Source organism: Spermophilus citellus, assembly GCF_964194105.1.
Source record: "Spermophilus citellus genome assembly, chromosome: 11".
NCBI classification, from domain to species: Eukaryota; Metazoa; Chordata; class Mammalia; order Rodentia; family Sciuridae; genus Spermophilus; species Spermophilus citellus.
Window position 1 is genome coordinate 127,538,675 of NC_138192.1, and position 25,367 is coordinate 127,564,041.

General features: G+C 35.9%; 1 protein-coding gene across 17 annotated transcripts in view; it reads right to left on the reverse strand.

The window, feature by feature from the left end:
• The window catches only part of TRIP12 (thyroid hormone receptor interactor 12), a 150,641-nt gene that overhangs the window by 11,144 nt on the left and 114,130 nt on the right, over positions 1–25,367 (reverse strand). For 12 of the 17 annotated variants that reach the window (XM_081262344.1, XM_081262339.1, XM_081262348.1 and 9 more), the window contains 15 exons: positions 22,940–23,147; positions 20,574–20,674; positions 20,229–20,403; positions 19,006–19,147; positions 17,638–17,829; positions 16,450–16,601; positions 14,856–15,028; positions 14,299–14,372; positions 13,416–13,615; positions 12,676–12,803; positions 10,565–10,716; positions 9,774–9,916; positions 8,426–8,582; positions 7,407–7,505; positions 247–361 (listed from right to left, as the gene is read on the reverse strand). In XM_081262344.1, the coding sequence (XP_081118470.1) occupies positions 247–361; positions 7,407–7,505; positions 8,426–8,582; positions 9,774–9,916; positions 10,565–10,716; positions 12,676–12,803; positions 13,416–13,615; positions 14,299–14,372; positions 14,856–15,028; positions 16,450–16,601; positions 17,638–17,829; positions 19,006–19,147; positions 20,229–20,403; positions 20,574–20,674; positions 22,940–23,147 (2,211 nt within the window). The remainder of the gene's footprint in view (positions 1–246; positions 362–7,406; positions 7,506–8,425; positions 8,583–9,773; positions 9,917–10,564; positions 10,717–12,675; positions 12,804–13,415; positions 13,616–14,298; positions 14,373–14,855; positions 15,029–16,449; positions 16,602–17,637; positions 17,830–19,005; positions 19,148–20,228; positions 20,404–20,573; positions 20,675–22,939; positions 23,148–25,367) is intronic. The other 5 variants (XM_081262346.1, XM_081262340.1, XM_081262335.1 and 2 more) reach the window with 1 other exon arrangement.

A 25,367-nucleotide genomic window follows, 5' to 3' on the forward strand; every position in this document is an offset into this window, starting at 1 on the left:
CCAAACCAAACCAAAAACCTGGTAACTAAGAACACTTAAGAAATTCAGGGTTCTCAAAACTGGAGAGCAGATTACTGAATAAGTCCTCTAGAGCTGAAGGACCTTCCCTGTTTGGTTAATGAGAAAAAAAAAAATGCTAAAAGAAAACAAGGGCAGAGAACATGGTTCAATAGAAATTAAATTTATTTCATAAACTGTAATTCCATTACCTGAATAACATACTCGCTGACTCACAGATTAAATTACCTTTTGGATTGCTAAGAGTTACTTCTTCACCTCTCCAGAGACCCAAGTCAGCTCTCTGTAGTTCCTGAGATACAAGTGCATAAAACTCCAGTGTAGGCCCAAGACCAGTACCAACCTACAAAAATGAAAGTAAAATGATTTCAGGATTTTATCTTTTAGGTTTTTGTTTTGGTACTAGGAGTTGAACCCAGGGGCACTTCACCACGAAGCTACATCCCCAGCCCTTTTTATTTTGAGGCAGGATCTCACTAAGTTGCTGAGGCTGGCACTGAACGTAAAATCCTCCTGCCTTGATCTCCTGTAGTCACTGGGATTACAGGGGTATGTTACCATGCCTGGCCAACTGATTTCAAATTTTAGAAATTAAGGCTCTTTATTTCCCTCCCACCAGCCAATTTCTTGGCAACTTGGACACTAACGACAACTGTTTACCAGGATGCATTAGAGATTTTCCAAATGTCCTAATTGGACATATACTGATAAAAGTACTGATGATAATGCCACAGTTGTATGTCTTGCTTTCAGGGAACAACACTGCATTGTCTGGGTATAAATGTCTTTCCCGTTTTTCTCTTTGGTGAACAAACTCAAATATCACCTTCTCAGGAGAAGCTTCCCTGTCTGCTGCCAAACAGTATGTCCCCTTCATCTCAGGGGTTATATTTCAGCACTTATTGAAATACTTTACCAAAACTTCATTACATATTTACATATTTCACATGAAAATATATTTCAGTCACTTCGCATCCCCTATAGTGCAAAACTCATGGTAGCGGAAATACAAATAAGGAAGGTCTGGATCCCCAGCACCCACAGGGCCAACAGCCTTGACAAGACACTTTTAAGTGCTTTTTAAGCCCCCACAGTATATTCAAGTTCCTAAGAGTTTTATCATCATTCACAATGGAGGGGAGGCCACATCATATAAGATTTTGATCTGGTTTAGTGCCTGGGTAGTGGCATTTAAAAAATAAGCTCCAAAAGTATCCATGCAGCCTTGAACGAAGCCATTATTCCACAAGATGCATGAAATGAACATGCCTAGGGCAGTGTTCACAGCCTCATCACTTCTTCATGTTCTAGCAAGATCCTACCAACTCAGATCATAAAGACAAGACTGCAGCTAATGACAGGTTTACATCACAATTTATAGCCTAACTGAAATCTGTCAAGTAGGCTACATTTCACTTATAGTTTATGTGTAAACAAAAGGCACTATTTTAAAAAAAACATGACTTTTATGAGACAATGGAGAGATGTGAACACTGGCTGGATATGTGATAATGTTAAGGAATTTTTATTATTTTTTAGATATGATAATGAATGGTAGTTTTATTTTTAAAAGCCTCTGTCTGCTAGAGATACAAACTGAAATATAAATTTATAGGTGGAACCACAGAATGTCTGGGCTTTGCTTTACTTTAACATAGAAGAGGGAGACATGGGTGGGAATGAGGATGGGGTGGGCTGGCCAAGGTGGAGGGATTCATTAGACTCATATGTATGCTCAAAATTCTCCATAATATAAAGTCAAATCAGATCAGCTGCTTCCCTCCGCACCCTAGGCTGGCCAATACAGTACAGCCAAATGCCAGCCCACATGGCCAGGACCCCTCCTCTTCCAGGCTTCTCTCTGCTTCTCAAAAGCTCTCAGCTTCACCACTGTTCCTGTGACTGGAACTCTCTGGGCACCTCACCCCGTAGTTTCCCAAGTATCAGTGTGGACAACACAAAGGGCACTATTTACCTTATTACATTTACCCTTTTTTGGGGGGTGGGGGGGACACCAGGGATTGAACCCCAGGGCACCCAACCACCGAGCAACATCCTCAGCCCTTTATTTTTTTATTTTGACACAGGGTCTAGCTAAGTTGCTTAGAGCCTCACTAAGCCTGGCTCTGAACCTGCAATCCTCCTGCCTCAGTCTCCCAAGCCACTGGGATTATGGGTGTGTGCCACCATGCCTGGCTATATTTACTTTAAAAAATGAAATAAAACAGATTAAAAGATTAAATGCAGTCACCAGAGTTAACTGATTTTCAAAATGGTGATTAGGTGGATCATGAAGATGACTTGATTAACCGCCACCCCTCTGTTAGGATTCCACATTGGTAAATGGCATCACTAGTCATCCCACAAGGCAGCTCCAATGGAAACCTTGCAGCCATTCTTGGCTCTCTTCTTCCTTGCTCCCCACAGTCCACACACTAAGCTCTGCTCTCAATAGTTTAAAATAATTGGCAACCTGACCCAACTGCCTTTTCTCTTACCTTGTCTACTGTTGGAGCCTTCTAAATGACTTCTGTAATGGCATTCCCAACCCAACACCCTATTCTCACAGGGCAAGACAGAACATTAGCAAACAGAAGCAACAGAAGCCCACAGCACTTTTTCACATCCTGATGCTTTCCTACCTTACCTGAAGCAAAATTCTCACTGTGGTCTGACATCCTATGATTTCTCTCCTGCTTCCTCCCAACATCTCTGACCACTGACCCTCACTACTCTACCTTGACTCTACCCTTGCTCATGATGTTCTAATCACCCCCATTCTCCAACAGGCCAGGAATACTGCCTCACTGTTGTGTGCCCCCCCCCAACCCCGCCGTAGCCACTCTTCTCTCACATGGCACTCAAAAGTCACCTTATACTACCTTAACATCACTTGACCACCCAGCCTAACATATGTGTACATGAATGTATGTCAGCATTCCCCAAACAAAAGAAATGCTCTATAACAACAGCAGCCTTGTATACTTCATTTTCCACTAAATCCAAGGCACTAGAGGAAAGAGGAGAGGGAAAGGAAGAAAAAGCAAAAAACCCTGCAGTAATACTTGGCATCCACCAGATGGGGTGCTTTAAAACTAGTTAATTCTTTCTCTTTTGGTATAAAATTATCCCATGTTAAGAAGTAGTCACTGATTCAATTAGTCTATTTCTTTCATCCAAATACTAAAACAGGCTTAACTTAAAACATTAAATCCCACGGGTATAACTGAAGGTGCTTCCTTCATGAGTCTCCAGGGGAAGAAGGCCTAGGTGATAACTGCACGGGCAACACATGGCCCACATGGGGCTACCCAGCACCCTATAGATCACACAGACCTTTCTAGACAACAATTTCTACCCAGTCTCTCTGTGAAAAAGGTTTTGATTCATTTCTGTTTTTAAAGGAAGGAAACTCAGTAAGGCTCTAGAAACAAAAACACATAAAAGCTGACAACTTGCCTTCAAACCCAAGTTTTTACCCCTCAAAAATACTTCCCATACAACAGGCAATGTTCTACCTGATTTACATCTTCTAGATCATTAATCATTCTAACAATATGACAAGGTGGATGCTTGTAGTATACCCATGGTTGAGATGAGGACAATGCTGAGTTTATGGAACTTGCCTAAATATACAGTAAGTAGAGACACCAGGCTTCAATGTATGCCCCCAACCTTTCACCATCCCAAGGAGACCAAGTGTTTTGTAGACTTAAGTCCTAGGATCTGGGTGGCTTTTGAAGCCCAGAGATTGACTGATTCTTCCCTGGCTTACTTATCATTCCAATTAAAGATTCAAGTAATGTTGATGTGATATTTCAGATTAGAATTCTTCTGGAGTTAGTCATAAAATCTTCCTAAGTAATTTCTACAGCTGATTATGATTCACAGCTTCACAGCCCTATGCATCTTTAAAGCCAGTGCTTAAAGGATAGGGGGACCACCTCCTCCCCCAGTGAAGCCAGGTCCTGCAATAGGTAAGACCCATCAAGGAAGATCATAGAACCTTGATTTCTGCACCAGCATTTCAATCCTGGTCTTAGAACAGTCAGTGTGAGGCCATTCTGAGCTTGTTTATGTTTCATGTAAGATGCAATTTGAACAGAACCATGAAGGATGGAAAAGATATTCCTGGCGAGAGAAAAGTATGTTGGAATAAAAAAATAGAAAGCATGTTTAAACAAAGCAAGCACACCAAGTTGGTTAGAGCAAAGGTTTTGCAGCATTTAAGTAAGAAACGAGAATATGTAAACATATAAGAACTATATTCTCTGAGCAAAAGCCAAGATGGGGAGGGATGGAAAACAAAATGACACTTCCAGAGCAGAACTCACCAATTACCACCTCTCCCCATCTATGATTCAGCCCCACCTACTGCTGGAAGCCAGTGCCCCCACCACCCCCCATCACTCCACTAAGGTCTAACTAAACAGCTTATTTTCCCATAAGCCCTTCCCCATATCACCAAGACAGGACCCCTAGAGTGTGAAAGCCTTATCACTTGGCACTCATACCACTCACTTGCCACACACCCTTTTGTGCTTTTGTCTTGTGCTTCCCCAGCTATACTGTAATCTTTTGAGTGTGAAAATTCTGTAACATCCTGGATCACTAGCATGCTATATACTTCTCAGTGAACAACAACTTAAGTTTTAATTTTGGTGATTGAATGTTCAAGTTTTAATGAGGAGGAAAAAATGATGGGAAAGTCATGATTTAAACTACCTGGATATCTACAGATAATACTGTGGGTTAACTGTTAAATCTATCAGATAAAGTACTTACCATGTATTTCATAACTCTTCAGGTAAATGAACTCATCACAATTTTGAGACTGTACTACTACCCACTTTTTACAGATAAGGAAACTAAAGGGCAAAGCAGTCTGCTACTGTAAATAATTGGTAGGGGAAGTTCATTAGTTTTAAACCATAAGACCTTCAGAGAACACAAAAGTCTCTTATTTTTATTTTTATTATTTGTAGTTAAAATATACCAAAAAAAAAAGGCATTACTTACTTAAAGCTTTTGTTGTACTGTCTTACCTACCAAAAAGCATCTCAAAAGACAAAGATTAGAAAGGAGGAAGTAAAGCCATCTTTATTCACAGACATCACGGCTGTCTACAATACAGGTCAGAAACCTACTGCTGGTGGTCGAATCACAGCTCTGTTGTGTTCTTGTAACGCTTGTTTTTGTAATGTTTGCATGCTAAGAATTATTGCTACATTTCTAAACAGTTAAAAAAAATTTTGAATAGTATTTCAAGATGTGTGAAAATGATTTTGAACTTCAAATTTTGTAACCACGAAGTTTAACTGGAACACAGCCAAGCTTATTCACTTATATATTGCCTTGTGACTTTTACAAGTCCATTGTGATAGATACCATAAGACCCCAAAATTTGAAATAATTACTGTCTGGCATTTAACAGAAGTTTCCCAAGTCCTGGGTCTACAATAATCCTAAATGATCTGTTAAAAATAATAAAGTTTATGACTGTCACAGAAAACAAGATCAATATACAAAAACTCAAATGTATTTCCATAAACCAACAACAAACTGAAAACTGAAATGAAAGAACAGTAATATTTTTAAACACCATTTAAAAAAAAAAGTATTGAGAGAAATTCAACAAAACACATGCAAAAAAGACTTTTAGACAATGAAATTATAAAGTAATACAAAGAAAAATTAAAGACCTAAATAAGCGAATGGCTACACCATGTTCTTACATCAGAAGGAACAGGTCAATTCTCTCCAAAAAGATCAAAATTCAACAGAATCTAATCAGAACCCTGTCGATGTGTGTTTAGGCTTATTTAAATTTATGGAAACACTAAGAGTAACGAAAGCAACTGTGAAAGAGAAAATAGAAATTGGAGGACTTACACTACCCAATTAAGATACTATATAAAGTTATATTAATCAAGATGGTACAGAATGACAGAAATGAATAGAACATCTAGAAAGAGACTCAAAAATTCATGTCATTTGATTTTCAACAGATGTGTGCTAAGGTAATTCATAGGGGAAAGAATGGTCTTTTCAATGAACGATGCTAGTTAATAGTCTTGGGGGGGACAAAACCCTCAACCCTTAAAACCATATTTAAAAGTTAACTTAATGCATGGTTTAGGGGAGAAGTTCTTAGAGTGAAAGAAAGGCATAAACCAGAAAAAGAAAACTGATAAGCTAGATTGGATAAAAATTAAAAACTTATGCTGTTCCGAAAACACTCTGTAAGGAAATGAAAACTGCCACAAAATGAAAGACAATAACTATACACTATTTATTTACCAAAGATTTGAATCCAGAAAAAGGAACAATGATAAAACAAAAAACTAATGAAAACTTGGACAAAATTCTTGGGCACTTCTCCAAAGAAGATATATGGAGTGACCAAAAAGCAATAAAAAGGTCATCAATATCATTAACCATCAGGGAAATGCAAATTAAAGCTATAGTAAGTAATCACTATAAAACTCTAGAATACCAAGTATGAGTAAGCATGGGAAGCAACTAGAACTTATACATGTTTAATATTACTTATGAAATTAAAACATGTCTTACCAAATGACTTAGCAATTCAATTCTGAAAAATTTACCCAAAATAACCAGAAATACATGTCTACAGAAGGACTTGAACACAATATTCAAGTTAAATTTGAAAAGTACTCAAATGTACATCAACTGGTGATTAGTAAACATTATGGTATGATGGACTACTCTCAATAATAAAGAAAAATAAACTGATAAATGCATCAACATGGATAGATCTCATAAGCATGATTGCCAAGTCAAACAAAATCACACACATACTACATGACTTTGCTTGTTGCCAGCATTTATTGAGCTGGCAACAAGCAAAATTTACAGGGTCAGAAAACAGACCAACACTGCTAGAACAGAGGATGGGAAGGGGAACTTATAGCAAAGTGATTTGATGAAACTTAGGGTAATGGCAGACGTTCATCCTGATGTGGTGGTTAGACTAGCCATCCACTAACTATTAGAATTATACAATTTAAAAGCGTACAATTTACTTTTATGTCTCAGTAAACCCGACTTTTTAAAAAAAGCAGTCGAGCATTTCTGAAGTTATTAGATCCTTAAAATATCTGTTCATTTCACGAACTTAAAGATTGCACAAATATGCTTTAATGTGGGAATGGGGATGAGGAGCATGTTTTTAATCACACACTTGAACTTCTGAAAAAGAGAGCTTTGAACAAATCATTTAGGAGAAAATACAGCACATCTTAAGTTTTTTGTGTGAATTTCCTTCCCAATTGCCTTTCACAACTTCTTAGCATTAAGAAACTCAAATGACAAGTTATCCAGAGCACAAGTCAAGCTGAACACCATCACTACACTTATAAGCTCACCTCATTTTCATATTGGATTTCTAACATGGCCCGTGAGCTGCCCAGGTCCTGCATTACAGACTCAGCTTGTTTCAACAGCTCCTCTCTGTTCACAGTTCGCTACAAAGAAAGTACAGACATGAGCAAACCATTACACTCTACTGACAATGCACTTTAATCACTAGGTCGCATTTCCTGAAGGGCAAGAGAACCCAAACTGTTAAAAATTATTTCTTTAAACGCACACTCTAGGAAAGGTTAAAAAGTAGTTACGTTGCTACAAACAACAACAGCATTCTGGCATTTGTAAAGAAAAACTAGATTCAAATTTAGTAACTAATCTATCTAGAGCCCATGATAAGTAAAGAAAAATCAAGTTGGAGGAAAAAAGATCTCTGTATCCCTAACATCAATGCAATCCAGGGCTGTAGCCCTATGCATATTTATCCTTAGAAGATTGAAAAAAAAAAAAAAAAAGGCATGGAGATGGCAGATGAGACAGGTAGTAAGCTGGAAACCTACTGGTTCTGACCTGCCATAGTCAGCATACTAAAGTATGGCGTCATCACCACTGTTTAGGAAATCCTGAGACAAATTAAAACAGAAATAACATGGTTTTAAGTACAATATCTTATTTCCTTTGTTTCTCATCACAGACTCCTCCCACAGTCCTCAGAGACTTCTTTATGTAATGGCTAATAGGTCCTATGAGCATTTTGGAGATAAAACCTTTTGGAACAGATACTTGAATCTTCAGTAGAAGAGGGAAATGAACAGAAAAATAATAAGTAAAAGGCAGTGCTGGTCAAGGTGTAGGACTGGGTCTCGGCACTGTAACTCAGTCATGACTCTGGAGTAAAGATTAAAAGTGCAGGAGACAAAGTCAGCAACACTAGAGCTGACTGGTACAGAGAGTGGTTTGTTAATGAAGTGAAAAGGATCAATGGATCTGATTCAACAGACATAATTTGGTATGCCACCATTTCTAATATTCCCATGATTTTGAATAGCTCATGTTGAGTATTTTGGGAGATACTTACTTTTTTCCTATCCAATCTAGGAGCAACTCTGCTATCTTGAGAATCAGACTGGTTGATTTCTGGGTTGGTATCAAGTAATCTTTGCATTGCCCGGTCCCGATCAAATGCAGTTACATAAAAAAGCATTTGCCGGGTATCAAAAGGAAAGAAAAATGGGCTGTAAAAAAAAAATGCAAAATAAATTTATTATCTGGATAAGAATGACAAGCCATTAAGTAATCTGTATTAGAAACAACTTCTCATATAATCAAAGTAATAATTATAAATAGAACCAATAAAGTAGTCTAAGCAAAATAACGAATTTCATTAATCTTGAAGTTTTTTGAGACAGGGTCTCACTATATTGCCCAAACTGTTTTCAAACTCCTGAGCTCAAGCAATCCTCATACCAGCCTCCTAAATAGATGAGGCACACGATGCCTCACCCAGCTCTTGCTGAAATTTCTAAGTTCCAAGTGATACAAATGGCCTAATATAAAAACCTAAAATTTAACCTTAAATTCCCACACTTACATCAAGTCTATCCAGGATCATCTTTAATCTTCCCCAAGGATTTCAGTAAATTTTAAAAATCACCACCACTTCATAAGGCTATCAATGCCCACCCCGTGAAAAGTGAATTCAGCAAACCTACCCACCGCTACCATGCTTCATAGACATAAACGATAGATTTACTACTTCATTATTTTTTCCTTCCAGCTTTGGTCTTTGTTTAACTCATCAAAACTGTCAAAGGCAGCAACTCATTTTCAAAGAATAAATGCTGCAGCACTACTGCACCAGGGTCTGGCCACCTCTTGATGTAGGTCTTGGGAGTCCCTGATACTGCTGTCAAGAGCACTCCCTATGCAAACTTAAATGTTCTGTATCAGATGTTCTGTCCAGTACAGCAGCCATGTAAAGATGTGGCTGATGCCACTGAAAAAAAATCAATTTCTAATTTTATTTCACTGGAATAATTTCAATGTAAATAGCCACACTTGATGAGTGGACATTGTATTTATCAGTGTAGGTTTACAGCCTCTGGATCAAATAGGTTCAAATAGAAGCAAGCAACTACACTTTTGGAGTCTTAATTTTATGATGGCAGAAGATTTGACTTTTCTCAATGAAGTATCTTGAGTAGGTTTTTCCCATTTCACATATAATTTAGACACATACTTTCAGAGAGAACTAATACCAGCGGCAGCTTGACTAGTTTGTATGATAAAGCTATACTACTATGTAAGTTGTGATTAAATATGACAATGTTAATAAAGAGATCCACTGAAGACAATGATTCTGTAATAAAATATATAAACACCAACTCAAAAACATTCATAGGACCAGTAAAAAGTGATTGTCTTACCAGGTTTTTCCTAGCTCAGTAAGCCATGTTGGGATGTTTCCTGTCATGATTACTAAGGGATCTTGAAGCTGCCTGTTTGCTTTTGCTGTCAACTTACTGTTAATAAATTCACTAGTTGGAATAATCTCCTTGCACATCGCATTCTGTAAAATGTTAAAAACAAACAAAAGTTTACATGTAGTAAAACATTAAGATTATATTTACAATTCCTTCCTTTATCACAAAATGTATGCAGAGCACCTAGGTTTCACCTCTGGGTTTCCAACATACAGCTTCTTACTAGACTGTCCTAATTTAAAGAATTCCTATGACACAATGCTGAAACTACCCTCAGCCCACTCCCATGAAGCCACAGGTACGGGCTCAGTAGAGGGCAACTCCTCCTCTCTCCCCTACATATTATGTAAATATCAAAAGCAGCATGCAACTGCTACCCAACATTTTACTTGATATATACCATAACTTCAATAAATGAAAATTTGGCTAAATGTACTGAAAAAAATTTAGCTATTAAATTCAAGGTTAATTTTCATGTTTTAATTTAATAAACTTATACCTAGAGAATATTTCCTAAAGCCAAGATAACTAATCCAAGAATGTAATACAGGAAAAATAAAAGTGGGGACAAAGTTTCCATGAACAGGTATGTTGTACTTCACTAGGCAAGGATCCTTGCATTTAGCTAGCTGAATCACTGTTTCTAGGTTAACAAATTTATAACTGAACAAAACCCATGAGATAATAGGTCATGAATAACAGACCATAAGAACTTCTTAGGTAACATTACTCACATCATACAAATAATACCAGTATCGACTGATGGCATGTAAAACTCTTAGAAGAAGGATCACATCTAATGATGGGTCTTCAAAGGTTATATTTTCAGGTGGTGTAGGAATGAGGTAAACTTCTAAAGGATTTGATACTGATGGGCAAACTCCATCTAGAGAATAAAAGACCAAAGTTTAAGTTTTAATTAAAGTTCCAACTATTAAGCCAGTGGATGCAGGGCTAAAACAGCAGCCAGAAGCTATGTCATTTAATTCTTGATCTTACTACTGTTAAGGTATCAAAACACAGTTACTTTCTCCTTTTCATCTTCTACATAAAATATCCAGGCTTATACCAATACTCAATATAAAACAGAAAAAATAAACTCATTTACATCTCTCCTTTATACCAGAAATAGCAGTTAACAATAAAAACAGACCTATTAAATCTAAGTTGTCTAAGGAAATATCCTGAATTTTTCATATACAACTTAAAACTGTCACATAAGACAGATAAATATCCCTAAATTGTACTAGTAAAAGAGATTTAGTTACTTAATCCAAGGTTTAGGAGTATAATGATAGTTCTTAAGTAGGATCCGCAGTACCTTTGTTCTTAGATTTTAGTAACTGCATTTAAAAAAAAAATAAGGTCTGAATATAGTGAAACAATTGTCATTTATTTTTACAAAGTGAAAAAATGAAAAATCCCAACATCATCACTCTATTTTAAAAAAAAAAAGGCGCTGGGGCTAGGGTTGCAGCTCAGTGATAGAGCACTTGCCTAACGTGTGAGGCACTGGGTTCCATCCTCCACACCACATAAATATAAATAAGTAAAATAAAGTTAGTCTGCCATCTACAACTAAAAATATTTTTTTGTTGTTGTGTTTTTTTTTTTTTTTTTTTGGGGGGGGGGGCGCGGTTTACCAAGATTGAACTCAGGGATACTCAATCACTGAGCCACATCCCCAGCCCTATTTTGGATTTTATTTAGAGACAGGGTCTGAGTTTCTTAGGGTCTTGCTGTTGCTGAAGCTGGCTTTGAACCTTCTATCTTCTTGCCTCAAGATAGCCTCCCCAGCCCCTGGGATTACAGGTGTGCACCACTGCACCCAGATAAAAAAAAAAAAGACATTTTTATTTAAAGACCAAGAAAAACACCATACCATCTCAAAATTAAGAGGTCCCTCCATTCTCTCCCCCACCTCTGGTACCAGGGACTGAATTCAGGGGCCACTGAGCCATATCCCAGTAACTTTTTCGTTTGGAAACAGGGTCTCACTAAATTGCTGAGGCTTGGGCTGGGGATATAGCTTAGCTGGTAGAGTGCTTGCCTCAAATGCATAAGACCCTGGGTTCAATCCCCAGCACCAAAGAAAGAAAGAAAGAAAGAAAGAAAGAAAGAAAGAAAGAAAGAAAGAAAGAAAGAAAGAAAATTTGCTGAGGCTGGCTTTGAACTTGAAATCCTCCTACCTCAGCCTCCCGACCTGCTAGGATTACAGTAATGTGCCACCATGCCTGGCTTTTAAAGAGCCTTTAAATGGAACAAACTTAGTTTTATGAAAAATATTACTATAATGCTCTTATATCCTTGGACCAGGGAAACCAGTATCCGAACATTACTGTAATGGGATTGACTCCATGTTAGGCTATGTTACTTAACTCTAAGGTATTCTTACCATCATATAAAATATGGTGAGAGTAGGGTGTCAAATTGTAGTAGTACTACTACAAGGGAAAATAAGTCACATGGGAAGTGACTGTGCTTCATTATGTAGCCATTATATCACGTCATTCACTGTTTAGTCTTTCTATAATTTGTTAGATTACATAATTATAACGAATGACAATAAAAATTAAGGGCCAATCTACCAAAACCAGTCATCAGTCTCTTCTTTAGTGAGTATGTTCTACTAGTGAAATTTGCTTCACCCTTCATGAAATAATGAGTTTTTTGGATACTTCTCATTTTCTATATACTGAAGTCAAGGATTTGATTCAAACCAATCAAACCATTTGTAGTAATTCATTTCTAAACTATATTCAATAAGACTTTACTAGGTATATTTCACATATATTTAAAACCATGAACACAATAAGACTCCTTTCCCCTTTATGCATCATCTTACCATGCCACAACTCATCATGCTTTTTTGCATTTCTAGGGGAAGTTTTTGTTGGAGCTGTTTGGGCTCTTCCTCTTTTACCACCAACACAATCTTTATTACTTTCTTCATCTTCTCTCACAGGTTTGTACCTAAAATGATAAGGCAGTGTGTAAAACAAATGTAGATTTTAAAACTGCAAATTATTCCTCAAAACCAAACAGAGTTCCCTGAACTCTGTGAAGTCTATGTTGTCTCCCTGTAGTTTGGATTTAGAGAATTACCAATGGGATGGCTTCCTAGAAGAGACCACATTTACCACCTTCCTAGGAAGAGGCCACCTGAGACTCTCCAAGAGTGGCTCTGGAAGAATGTCTCTCTTCAAATATAAGTAGTCACACTAACAGGCAATGCAGCAAGCTACATCCAAATGCCTCTCTGAAGTCAAAGATGCCAAACTTCCTATTACCTAATGGAATATCACCTTATGGAAACATTTTTGTCTCAATTAAAGAACTGAGATACATCTAGAAAGGTAAACTGTCATTTATTATTGCCCTTGAATAAGTTTTCTAGTAGACTGAATGAGGAAGCTATATACACACACATATGTGCACATGATTACTTGAAGTGGCTTTTCATAATTAAAACTTAAGGTACCCTTTTCCTTACAAAAGCCCACCATGACTTTGATATGAGTTCCAAGACATATGAACAGTTTTCAAAGTTCATAAAATACCAAAAGAAGTAATTTTCACACTTGCCATATTGTATGAGTCTTTGTCCAAATACCAGCTCTCCCTAGAGGATTGCTCTCATCATCCGTGGACTCCCTTTCATCTTCAGCCTGTATACTGAATTGCCGTACTGCCTGATACACAGTCATGTTATATGGTAGCAAATGTTCTCCAATGTAAAACTGTAGCCTGTGTCTTACATTTCCTGAATTTAAGAACTGAGCAGCCTGAATAAAGCAAAGGAAAATCCATTTAAGCTATAGGTACTGCCTTTGTACAGTAGACCACCCTTATCTGTCAGAGTTACATTCTAGGCTCCTCAGTGGATGTTTGAAATAGCAGACAGTATTGAAGCCCCCATATAGGCCAAGGATCCCTTTTCGGAAATGCTTGGGATCAGAAGTATTTTAGGTTTGATTTTTTTTTCCTTCAAATCTGGGGATATTTTCATATATATCACAAGTTATCTTGGGAGTGGGATCCAAGTCAAAACAGGAAATTCACGTTAGTTTTATATGCACTTTATACACATAGCCTCGAAATTATATTTTCACAATTCATTTTGACTATAACCTGAGCCATGATGTCCAGTACAGAATTTTCCACTTGTGATATCATGCTGGTGCTCAACGTTTCAGACTTTGGATTTTCAAATTAGAAATGCTTAATCTGTATGTACCACATTTATTCCTATATACACATAACTATGATAAAGTTTAATTTATAAACCAGGTACACAGTAAGAGATTAATAATAAAATATAACTATCACAATATACTGTGGTAAAAGTTATATGAAAGTTACTTAAACTTATGAATTATTTCTGGAATTTTCCACATTATGTTTTCAGACAGTGGTTGACAATGGTTAACTACTGTATTATACAACATGATGGGACTAGTTATCTTACCAGAGACTCGTCTATTTCCTCATCTGATCCATCATCATCGCTGTCTTCATCATCTTCTCTTACTCTTCCATACCCTAAATACAAAGAAGAATGTTAAAAGTCTAATAATTTTACTGAGTGAAAGAAAAGCCTATATGTACTATTAAATTGATATTTTTAAGAAAAAAAAATGTTCATATCATAGTCTGAGCTCTAAAACAGAAAGAGCTAAGAAAATTCTCAAACACAAAATGACCTTTCTATTGCATTCCAACATGAAAAATTAGTTCTTCTCAATTAAGCAGTCAACCCCTAATAAGTACAACATATGCCTATAATAAGAAATGGCTGGGGTATGGCTCTGTGATAGAGTGCTTGCCTAACATTCACAAGGCCCAGGTTCTATGCCCAGCACTGCAAAACAGAAAAAAAGGGGGCTGGTTGAAAGAAGGAACACAAGTTGCTATTGTCTAGATTTTATCAGAAGCAGCATTAAATATGGAAATAGTGTGCATCTCTCTCTCACTACTAATTCCATCTCAAATACATAGAAACACAAATGCATATATGAAAAGTACCTCTAACTACAAGGTATCTCTCAATAGCTTGTACCAAAGCCAGGGGGTCGATCTTGACAGGTCCACCCTTCCACTGCTTCACGTTTGCACAGTCAGGATGTCTTTGTAATTGGCATTTCAACTGATGTGTGTTGAAAAATTTTAAAGCCTGTGATCCTCTGTTGAGAGAAAAGCTCAAAATAATTTATGAAAAAAAGTTATTCTATTATTTTCCATAATTGATACACATTAATTCATATAAAAAGTAATATATTCATTTTCCTAGAGCATAAAAAAGCACTTAATAGTTCCATAAATGAGAAAGCCAATAAAGCAAGTTATTATAGTAAAAGCTACTAAGAAGTATAAGATGAATGTGTATGCACACATCAACATTCAATTTGTCCTACCATGAATCCATGTGAGCAGAAATACCACACCATGGATATTTGGTTGTACCTCTGAAATTAAAATTTATTTAACTATTTGAGCATACCCACTTGTATAATATTCTGTCCTTTCATATTAATTCCATTTAAAAAAAAATAGAAACCTCTGTTTTTGCTGCCAAAGATTTCAGCTATGAAGTTATTTTAAAAACTAACCTTTGAAATTTATTTTACCATATACTCTGGAATGAAAACAGTTTAAGCTACTGCACTTAACATCTGGTAATGATGCTTAACATCTCATTTCTGAAAAGTTCTGTCCCATTTTCACTAGGCAAGAGTTAGATAAACAAACTTATAATGTGTTTCTCTATAAGATTATATAAAAGCAGCAAATAGAAGTATAATATTCTATTATATACATATTAAGCATATTTCATACAAATTTTCAACAGAAATGAAAAGCTTCATGGTTTTCTTAAGCAGAGCTGAAAATATCCTTTTATGTCGTAGTTATTGCAGGGCAGTATAATGATCCAAAATGAATACATCACACTACATTTTAACTTTCAAAGGCAGTAAACAACCCTAGTCTATGCTGTGATAGCTTTATTTAAAAATATGTGCTTTTTGGTCAATCAAAAGTTCTCAAATGTTTTTAGAACACCTCAGACTGTGGGTTTTAGAATGAAACAGATTTCTTATTTTCAGTCACAATATTCCATGATGTCTGTAATATTCCATAACACACAACAAATTAACTTTTACAATCAATTCTTTCTGTAATCCCACAGATTCCTAAATCTACATCATAGAAAAAAAACCCCAGCAATTTCTGTCAATAAAACTTCTAAATTACACTTACTTGTTAAAACCCATCAAAATATAAGGTTATAACAACTTATATATGAAATCAGACTATGTAAATATTTTATTATTCATATCCACAAAATTCTTGCAGAGGCTTTATATATTAAGGTATATCAATTTAAGGAAAACTAAGTTTCTTACAAAAGTTGCCAACAGTCACTGGTTTCCATACTTCTAAAACATCAGACTTAAAGATAAAAAGCATTTGATTATTTCTTTAGATACTCCGTTTCTTCAGTCATTACAGAAGAATATTCTTCAGGCAGACCAAGACTTTACCAGATCCCTTGCCACTTTACCTTAAAATAACCACCAAATTTCCAGAGGCAAGGGCATACCCAAGCAATGGTCCTTACCTGCCACCTGTCCCATTTCCACTAGGGAAATCATGCACTTTGACTGGAAATTGTTCCATCTGGCTGAGGCAGTTGTTCATCTTGTGAACTAATGCCAGCAAAGGTGCATTACCCACTGGTTCTACTCTTCCAATGGGCTCTTCTCCAGGAAGCTAAAGTTATAAATAAACCATTGGTTAAGTGAGGTCTTTTGAGAATAGAATACTACTCCCACAAGAAAATTTAATAAACAGTTTTAGGAAAAAGAATTATTCTACTTATTTTTATCTTTTTCTCAAGCATGGCATAAAACATCCAAGGGTGTCATGTTATCTATTTAATCTCCAATAAGCATCAACTGTGCATTAGGTAGTCCCATAAATTAAAATAATACAAGCAGTCTCAAATGCTCGTGAGAACTATAAGGGCATGGTTAAAGAGTTCTGCTAATACAAAAGAGTAACCTGTAGACCCAATACCCAGATAATCCAGAAAGAAACTTCCTGAGGGAATGCTTCTCTAAGGCACCTATAAACAGGAGAAAGTTAAATTAAGAGAATTCAAATGTAGTCAGTGAGTGAAGAGCAGGGGAGCCAGCCTGTGGTTCCTGGATGTATAATCTACGTTATAAAATGATGAAGGAGTACCCTTGAAGGGAACTGCTAGGACTGTTTTATGTACAAAATAGAAATATTTTATAGCCTGTTTTATGCCCATAGCTACACTATATCTACCTACTTTCCTAAAAGTAGACATTGAAAACTAAAACAAATGTTGAGAAGAAAAAATATTCAGAGGTAGGAGATTAATGGCTTATCTTATAGGTGGGAGAAAACACCTCAAGGTACCATGACCAGAGCTGGGATTGTGGCTCAGTGGTAGAGTGCTCGCCTAGCATGTGCAAGACCCTGGGTTTGATCCTCAGCACCACATAAAAATAAATAAAATACTGTGTTTAACTGGGGGAAAAAAAGATACCATAACCACACAAATTAACATGGGCTTCATCAAAATCACCATTTCACTGATTTACTATTTACTTTGATTCATAGCAATTCAAGGAGCCCAAATGCATTATAGCAAGGCAGAAACTTTGCCTTGATATCCTGACTAATATCTACTATAAATTTTATTACTGGGATGAAAAAACATGCATTAGTGAATACTGACTCTGATATTGAGATACACAAACATTATTAGACAACTTACTGGAGAAGAAAAAAATACATGAAGGAATCTCTTTAATCTGATCTCTCTGCTCACAGCATCCTTTTCACTTTTAGATGTCAAATATAGCAACAGCTGCTTCACGAATCCACTATGCTGGATTTCAAATGACGAAACGTCTGATTCTGAGACTATGCTACGGATTTCTACAAGGCACTCAGCTCCACCATCCACCTGGGGCGGGGGGGGGGGGGGGAAGAGTTGTGAATAGTATTTCTATATTGACTTAAACAACACTTATTATACATTCTCAATACCTTTTAAAAAGAAGGATAAAACTAGGGGCAGTGATACACAACTGTAATCCAGTAAGAGGCAGGATTACAAGTTTGAGGCCAACCTCAGCAACTTAGTGAGACCTGCCTTAAAATTTGCAAAAAAAAAAAAAAAAGAAAAAAGAAAAAAAAAAAAAAGAAAAAGAAAAAGAAAAAAACCCCAATATTAAAAGGGCAGTGGGGGTGGAGGTGGTTGTGGCTAGCGGTAGAGCGCTTGCCCAGCACATTCAAGGCCCCCAGTTCAATCCTCAGCACAACATAAAAGTAAATAAAGGTATTGTATCCAACTACAACTAAAAAAAATATATAAATATTTTTTAAAAAGGGGGTGAGGGATGTAGAGCCCAAAGAGGTCAAGGGAATGGTACATTCTTAATAAATCCATGAAAAATAGAATCTGATACCAAGACACACAAGAATGTTATATATTACACGAAAAAGAAAATCTATTCAAAATAACAAGGGAAAAAAAAGATCTACTTATTTAACCAATGTCATTTTCTTTAAAGAGAAGAATATAAATTGAAAAATAAGAGGATATAATACCAGAAGGAAAAGATGACCCAAGAATACAAAATATGACTTCAAGTTAACACTCAAAATCCTAAAGTAATGGATGATTTCTTAGAAAAATTAAACCAAAGTTGCTCAAAGTAAATAAACACACCCCTCCACCTCCAAAAGCCCCCTCAAAAAAAACAATCATATGAAATGTACAAGGATTGTTAAGCCTCTGCCCCCTCCAACATTATGAGATCCCAGGTAGAGGAGAGACCAGCCAACTTTATTATTATCAGTTCAAAAAGGTTTAGAAAAGATATATGCTTGAGGGACATTTCTGAAATTTCTTCATTTATCAAGAAATAATGGAATGTGAAGAAAAGAAAGATTAACTTTCTACATTTCATGACAAGATGATGAATCACAACAGTCAAGAGACAAGTAAAAGAAATGTTAGTAGTAAAGATACATATTTGATTTAAAAAAATAGTAGACCTATGATAGCTAAATCCACAGAAGAGTCATCAAGAAAAGAAACAGCAAGAATAAAAAGATGCTGGAAGAGACATGATACCTGGAGGTTGAGTTGTTCAGTTGCAGCACAAAGTCTCTGAAGGACATTCAGTGCAGGGTTGCTTCCATCCATATTCTCAGAACTAAAATAACGCTCTACAAATTTATGTGCCTGCTCCTTAATCCAACCTTTAATTTTTTCTCTACAAGGAAAAGGGAGATATTAAATTCTCAGTGTTTATACTATGACTTTTGACCGAAAGAAAGTAAATAACCACATTTAAAACGCTTTCTGGCCTAGGCTCAGATGAATAAATTCAGGTTCCATAGTAACCAAACTGTTTCACTTTGAGGTACTTACAATACACTTTAGGTCATTACTTGAACAGTAAGCAAGATATTCTAATTTCTTGTTACTCTACCAAGGTAATGATTTCCTAAGTGTTTACCAAAATGAAATTTTACATGGTAGTTTCCTAAAGTACAGACATATATCCAAGGTGTCCTTACTTGTGTTCCCTGGAGAGCTGAAGTAAAAAACTATTGAGAAACAGGCACCCTGTAGATGTGTGATAAGGTATGACAAAAATATCTGGATTTTAAATTACAAGTGCTGGTGGTTTCAGAAATATATTTGCTTAATTATTTTTATTAACTGAAATTCAGAAAAAAAAAAACTAAAAATCACCACTTTTTTTTAAAGTGTATATACTTTCTCAATGGCATTTAATTTTTTGAAATTTCTCATTTGCAGAGAAAGTTACACGTTGGTATTCTATATTCAGAGCCAAAAACAAAACAAAACAAAAAAAACTCCCAAAGACCTCAAAAGCTAATTTGTAAATTAGTTTGAAATAGTTTAGCTGACAGTTCCAAGTTCTTTAAAAAAAAAAAAAAAAAAAAAAGTCTCTCCTCCAAATCTTTACATTCGATTGAAATGGGAAGAAAATTTCTGTCATAAAAACATGTGTGGAAAGAAAATACCAGCTTTTCCTTCTCTAAAACAAAACGAAGGGAAAGTTTCCATCTGGAACATAATTTGGTTTTGAATATATATTACATTTTAAAACTCAAGCTGGGAGTAAGATGCAATGTAGGAAAAAGCCAGATGCAGGGTTCATGAATTGAGAATATACCTCATCCTTGAGCTATGCCACTTCTGAGAACAAATTAAAGTTCTGTGTCCACGCATCATCTCCACACAATAAATGTGCTGAATGAAACAATGTTAAGGTTTCTGATATAAGAATAGAAGCAAAACAGAATTAACCCCCCCCACTTCACCTATTATTGGATATTGTGTCCTTTGAGGCAGCTCTGGCAAGACCACTAACTCCTGCAGTTCGAGCGGGCTCAATGTTGTTACTGTTGGACTGTGCACTTAACCTTCCCCATGTTTTTGGATTCAAGCTTGCCAGGAAAGATGATTTAGGTGACTGAGTAGTAGTGGGGCTTTTAGCTATGAAAAGAAAAAGAACAGTTAAGTAATTTTAGCATAATTAATGAGAACCACAGAGTTTAAGACTCACCGCCCTAATGTATTAATTAATAAAAGAACTAACATCATTGGGTCTTCAGACTGGGTATTCACTATCTCATCTTGCCCCTACAGTTTCACAAAGGAATTACCTTGATTGTCTACTTTGTCATCATCTCTTGGAGGTGAGTACTTTGGCCTTCTTGGCCCTCGTTTTGGCAGTCGTTTTCTCTTTAGAACATCACTTAATCGACTAATATGGAAAAATATGGAATAAGTTTAGTAATCACCACTAAAACAGGAAGCTAAAATAACAAAAATAATGAATCACAATATATTTTACACTGAAATAGGGTAACTTTCATTTAGTGATTATTTAATAATGCTGACTCTGTACCAGTCATGTTCAAACAGGTACTGATAAAAGAAATGATTAATAAGGACTAAAAATAAAAACAACTAGAATATCTGATTAATCCTCTATGTGTTCAGCTTTATTTTCAAATGTGGTGTATAAAGTATATAAAACAAATATAATAAGAGCCAAATTAGTAAAAGTTGTGTGAAGAGCAGTCAAATATGAGTACTAAATGTCTTCCTAATATAAATGATAACAATTAAAATATGCATGGCACTTGGTGATCACACAATCAAAATTCTTTCCTAACTGCTTACACTATCCTACACAAAGTTGTGCACCAGTGGGAGTAACAAACTAAATAAATGAGCGTATAAACACTTCACTGGGTTTTTTTTAAAAACCTATGTATGTATCTAGTTGAGTGACAGTGTAAGGAACCTATTTTTAATTAGAACCATGATTGAAACTGAACTGTCTATAGCTACTGTTCTTAACAACATTAGAAATAATTTTAAGTAGCAACAGATTCTTTAAATAACTAAACTATGTAAGATGGAAAAGATGAAATATTTGGGTTCTTTCAATTCTCAGCACCAAAATAAATGAATGAATGAATAAATACATAAATGTATGCTTCACTTCTATTAGTCTGTGGCTCAAGTAAAATTGAAAAAAAAAAAAGTTGGAAAAATCCTACATCTGACATTTCTACAGCACATGTTTAATGATGTGTTCAAATGTGCTTGATAATCAAGAAAAATGATAAAAAACTAAAATATGATAAAACAATTTCTACTTTAAAACTGAATTAATGAACTTGAAATATAAAACCCTTTAAAACTCTGAAAATACTCTAAAAGTTTCTCTTTTTTTGGAATAATCAATTAAGATTCTATAACCACTCAACTTCTTAGAGTGGCTCAACAATACTGCATTTACCTGAGCTATATCCCAGTACCCTGAAATTCACGTGTACATTTATGATGGATGTCTCAAACACTGTGCCTGTATCATATGGCAAAATCCTACAATAACAGGTTTACTGCAGCCTCCAGGGGTGGAAGTGGGGCTAGGGAGGAAGGAGAAGGGATGATGTGTGGCTAGAAGGGAAAGCAACACATGAGGGAAAACAATACATGTGCAACCTCAGAATTGGGAAGGTGGTGAGCCCCCACTATTCTCCTGGCCCAGTCTCATCAAACTTGGCCAATAACACAGATACCACCAAAACTAAGGAGTTTTCCTAAAATAACACTCACAGTTTGCTACAAAGCCTAGAACCACTGAAATTTGTCTTTAAGCTAGAGTAGACAACTGCCAGCAGGTGGCACCAAAAGCAGCTCTCTCTCTACAACTGGTGAGCTGCACAGGACAATGCTACCCTGAAGTTTCCAAGCCTTAATTTTTGAGCCCCACTTACTGTTTCTTTTTTATCAAGACTTACTCTTCAGTTAAAAAGGAGCAAAATTACACAGAGAACATCCCAAATCAGAGAACATTCCAAATTTCAGGATCTTTTCATCATATACCATTCATATAGCAATATTAAAATTTCTAACACCAAAGAAACAAAAACCCTTTCAAGAAAGTGTGATGTTTCCAATTCAACAATATGAAAATCAATGAGGGTTTGCCAATATTCTTAACATAGTACATCAGAGATAAATTCTTTAAGAACTACCCATTTTCATTTGTTAACAAAGCAAGGTATTTGCTTCTATTTGCTAATTAAGGATAAATGGAAAATCAGTTATCTTTGCCTTGTCTAGAACTTCAATTTTTAATATTTTTCACAGTATCAGTACCTAGTTGTCTCAAAGGTTATATTTATGCAGCAATACAGTAAACAATCACACAATTATGGAAACTAAAGCTGAAATCCTATATCTGTAATGTTGTACAATTTACTAACATCTCTGAGCCTTTTATGTCAATGGAAATAGCACATATATCTTGTAGTTCCAAAGCAAGGCCAAATAAAAATAAAGCAGCTTTTCCCAAAATATTTTCCTCTTACCCGCTAAATGTCTAACAAAAGATAGAAAAACAAAATGTTCACTTTCTGACATTCTACCATTTAAATCCCTGTTGAGTCTCAGGTACCAAAGGAGAGCTAAAGTCAAAGAATATAAAAATCATATTGAAAACCTCACTTACCCTTGAGGGCTTAGATCTAAAGAATCATCTCTGCTGTGCTGCAAGCTGGGAGATCCCAAATCAGCTGTGGCATTAGTGGCAGCTGTGGCTGTTCCACTGCTGACTGACGTTGTGGACCCCAAAGATCCTGACCCATTCGTACACGCCTTTGGTGGACTTGTCAACAAAGACTCTGATTCCGCTAAATGTTTAACTTGATGCATTACACCTTTATAATAATGGGAGTGAAAAGGAGCTGGTTTTAGTTAGGAGTGAGGGCCACCTCCCACCTTACAAAATCCCTAATCAAACAACAGCTGGCAAATGGGGGAAAGTTTAGAAGCCATATATTTCAACATGACTCAATCATAAAAATATGAAAATTCTAAAAAAGATATTTATATTGATATGTTTTCTTAGATTATAGGCAAGGTGCACACATTTACAACCCCAGCCAAGGAAACAGAAATAAAAGTTTGAGAATAGCCTCAACAACTTAACAAAACTCTGCCTCAAAATAAAAAGTAGAAAGAGATACAGATGTAGGTTACTGGTAGAGTGCCCCTGGGTTCAATACATAGTACTGTACAAAACAAAAACAACCAGATCATATAAAATTTAATAGGACTGCAAATAAAGTCCTACTCAGTGTTCAGAATATTCATTATAAAAACAATAATCAATTACAGAAATATAGTACATCTTATGATATGATCAATCAGGGAAGGGGGAGGAACATAGTACTGTTTTATAACTTCAAGTGCTACAAGTTGACACTGCTGTCCAAGATGGTGACTGTCACTGTTGGCGGCATATGAAGAAAGCCAAACTGTAAACTTATAAGGTGGGATTCTCATCTGGGGTAGGATCACAGAATTGTATATACATGAAGGCAAGGAAACTATATAGAAATCTGAATGAATTTGAGGGAAAATAAACACATTCTCATTGTGCGGAGGAAGACTCCAGATCTAGAAGAGAAGAGAAGAAAAGAGAAGGAAAAAAAGGAAAGAAAGAAAGAAAACTGTTCAAAACAAAGAAAAAGCTGGGCATGTGGTGCATTGCCTGTAATCCCTGCGGCTTGGGAGGCTGAGAGAGGAGAATCGCTACTTCAACGCCAGCCTCAGCAAAAGCGAGGTGAGACTGTCTCTAAATACAAAATAAGGGCTGGGGATGTGGCTCAGTGGTTAAGTGCCCCTGAGTTCAATCCCTGGTATTCCCCCCACCTCCGCCCCCAAAGGAAATCAAATAGTGTTATTTAAATGAAACCTACTTTAATGATGAAAGCCTCTTCCCATTTTGTTCAATACTATTACATTATCTATTTCATTTTCAACATATGAAGAAATTAAGACACAGCCGAAGAAAACATGGTCAAAAGAACAGAAAATGAAACTAAAAAATTACTTGAGGGAGAAAATAACTTTTTCCCATGTCTCCATAAGACCTTAATATCCTAAAAGACCAGAAAGGCTTAAAAAATTTTCTGTTAAGAACTTCTTGATCAATTAGGTAATACTGATAGGTTTATCTCTGAAATCTTCATGAAAAAAAATGGAAAAGTACCAGATCTACCAGGTTGATTTTGACATTCAAATGGTGCAAACTGAAGAACTAGACAAACTGCATTCTAGAAGACTGTTCCAAGCAGAATACAACAGACACTAATAAGGCAGTATGTAAAAATGTGATGTGTAGCCGATGTGATTCTGCAATCTGTATTTGGGGTAAAAATGGGAGTTCATAACCCAATTGATTCTAATCTATGAAATATGATTTGTCATGAGTTTTGTAATGTTGTGAACATCCAATAAAAAAAAAAAAAGACTGTTCCAAGCCTTAAAATATTCCATTATCCACACAATAAAAAATACATCCTTGGTGGAATGAGATGGACATCATTACCCTAAGTGCATGTATGAAGACACGAATGGTATGACTGTACACTGTATTCAACCAGAGATATGAAAAATTGTGCTCTATATGTGTAACATGAATTGAAATGTGTTCTGCTGACATATATAACAAATTAGAAAAAAATTTAAAAATTTTTTTAAAAAGAATAAAAAATATATCTAACGAGAATTTTTCTGGTGTGTTGATATGATTCTAAGAAACAAAGCAACGGGTAGGGGCAGCTGAAGCTTCACTGAATTGTACAAGGGGAATTAGGAAGGGGGATGGGAATGGGAAAGACTGCAGAATGAATTGGACATAACTTTCCTATGTTTATATATGAATACACGATTATTTTAACTCCACATCACATACACGACAAAAATGAGAAGTTATACTCCACGTATATGTGATATGTCAAAATACATTCTACTGTCATGTATAACTAAGACCACCAAATAAAAATAAAATAGCTAGAAAACAAAAAACAAAGCAACATTTGACTTTCTGAAGGAATCTTTATGGGTGGTCATATATTACCTATATGTTAAAA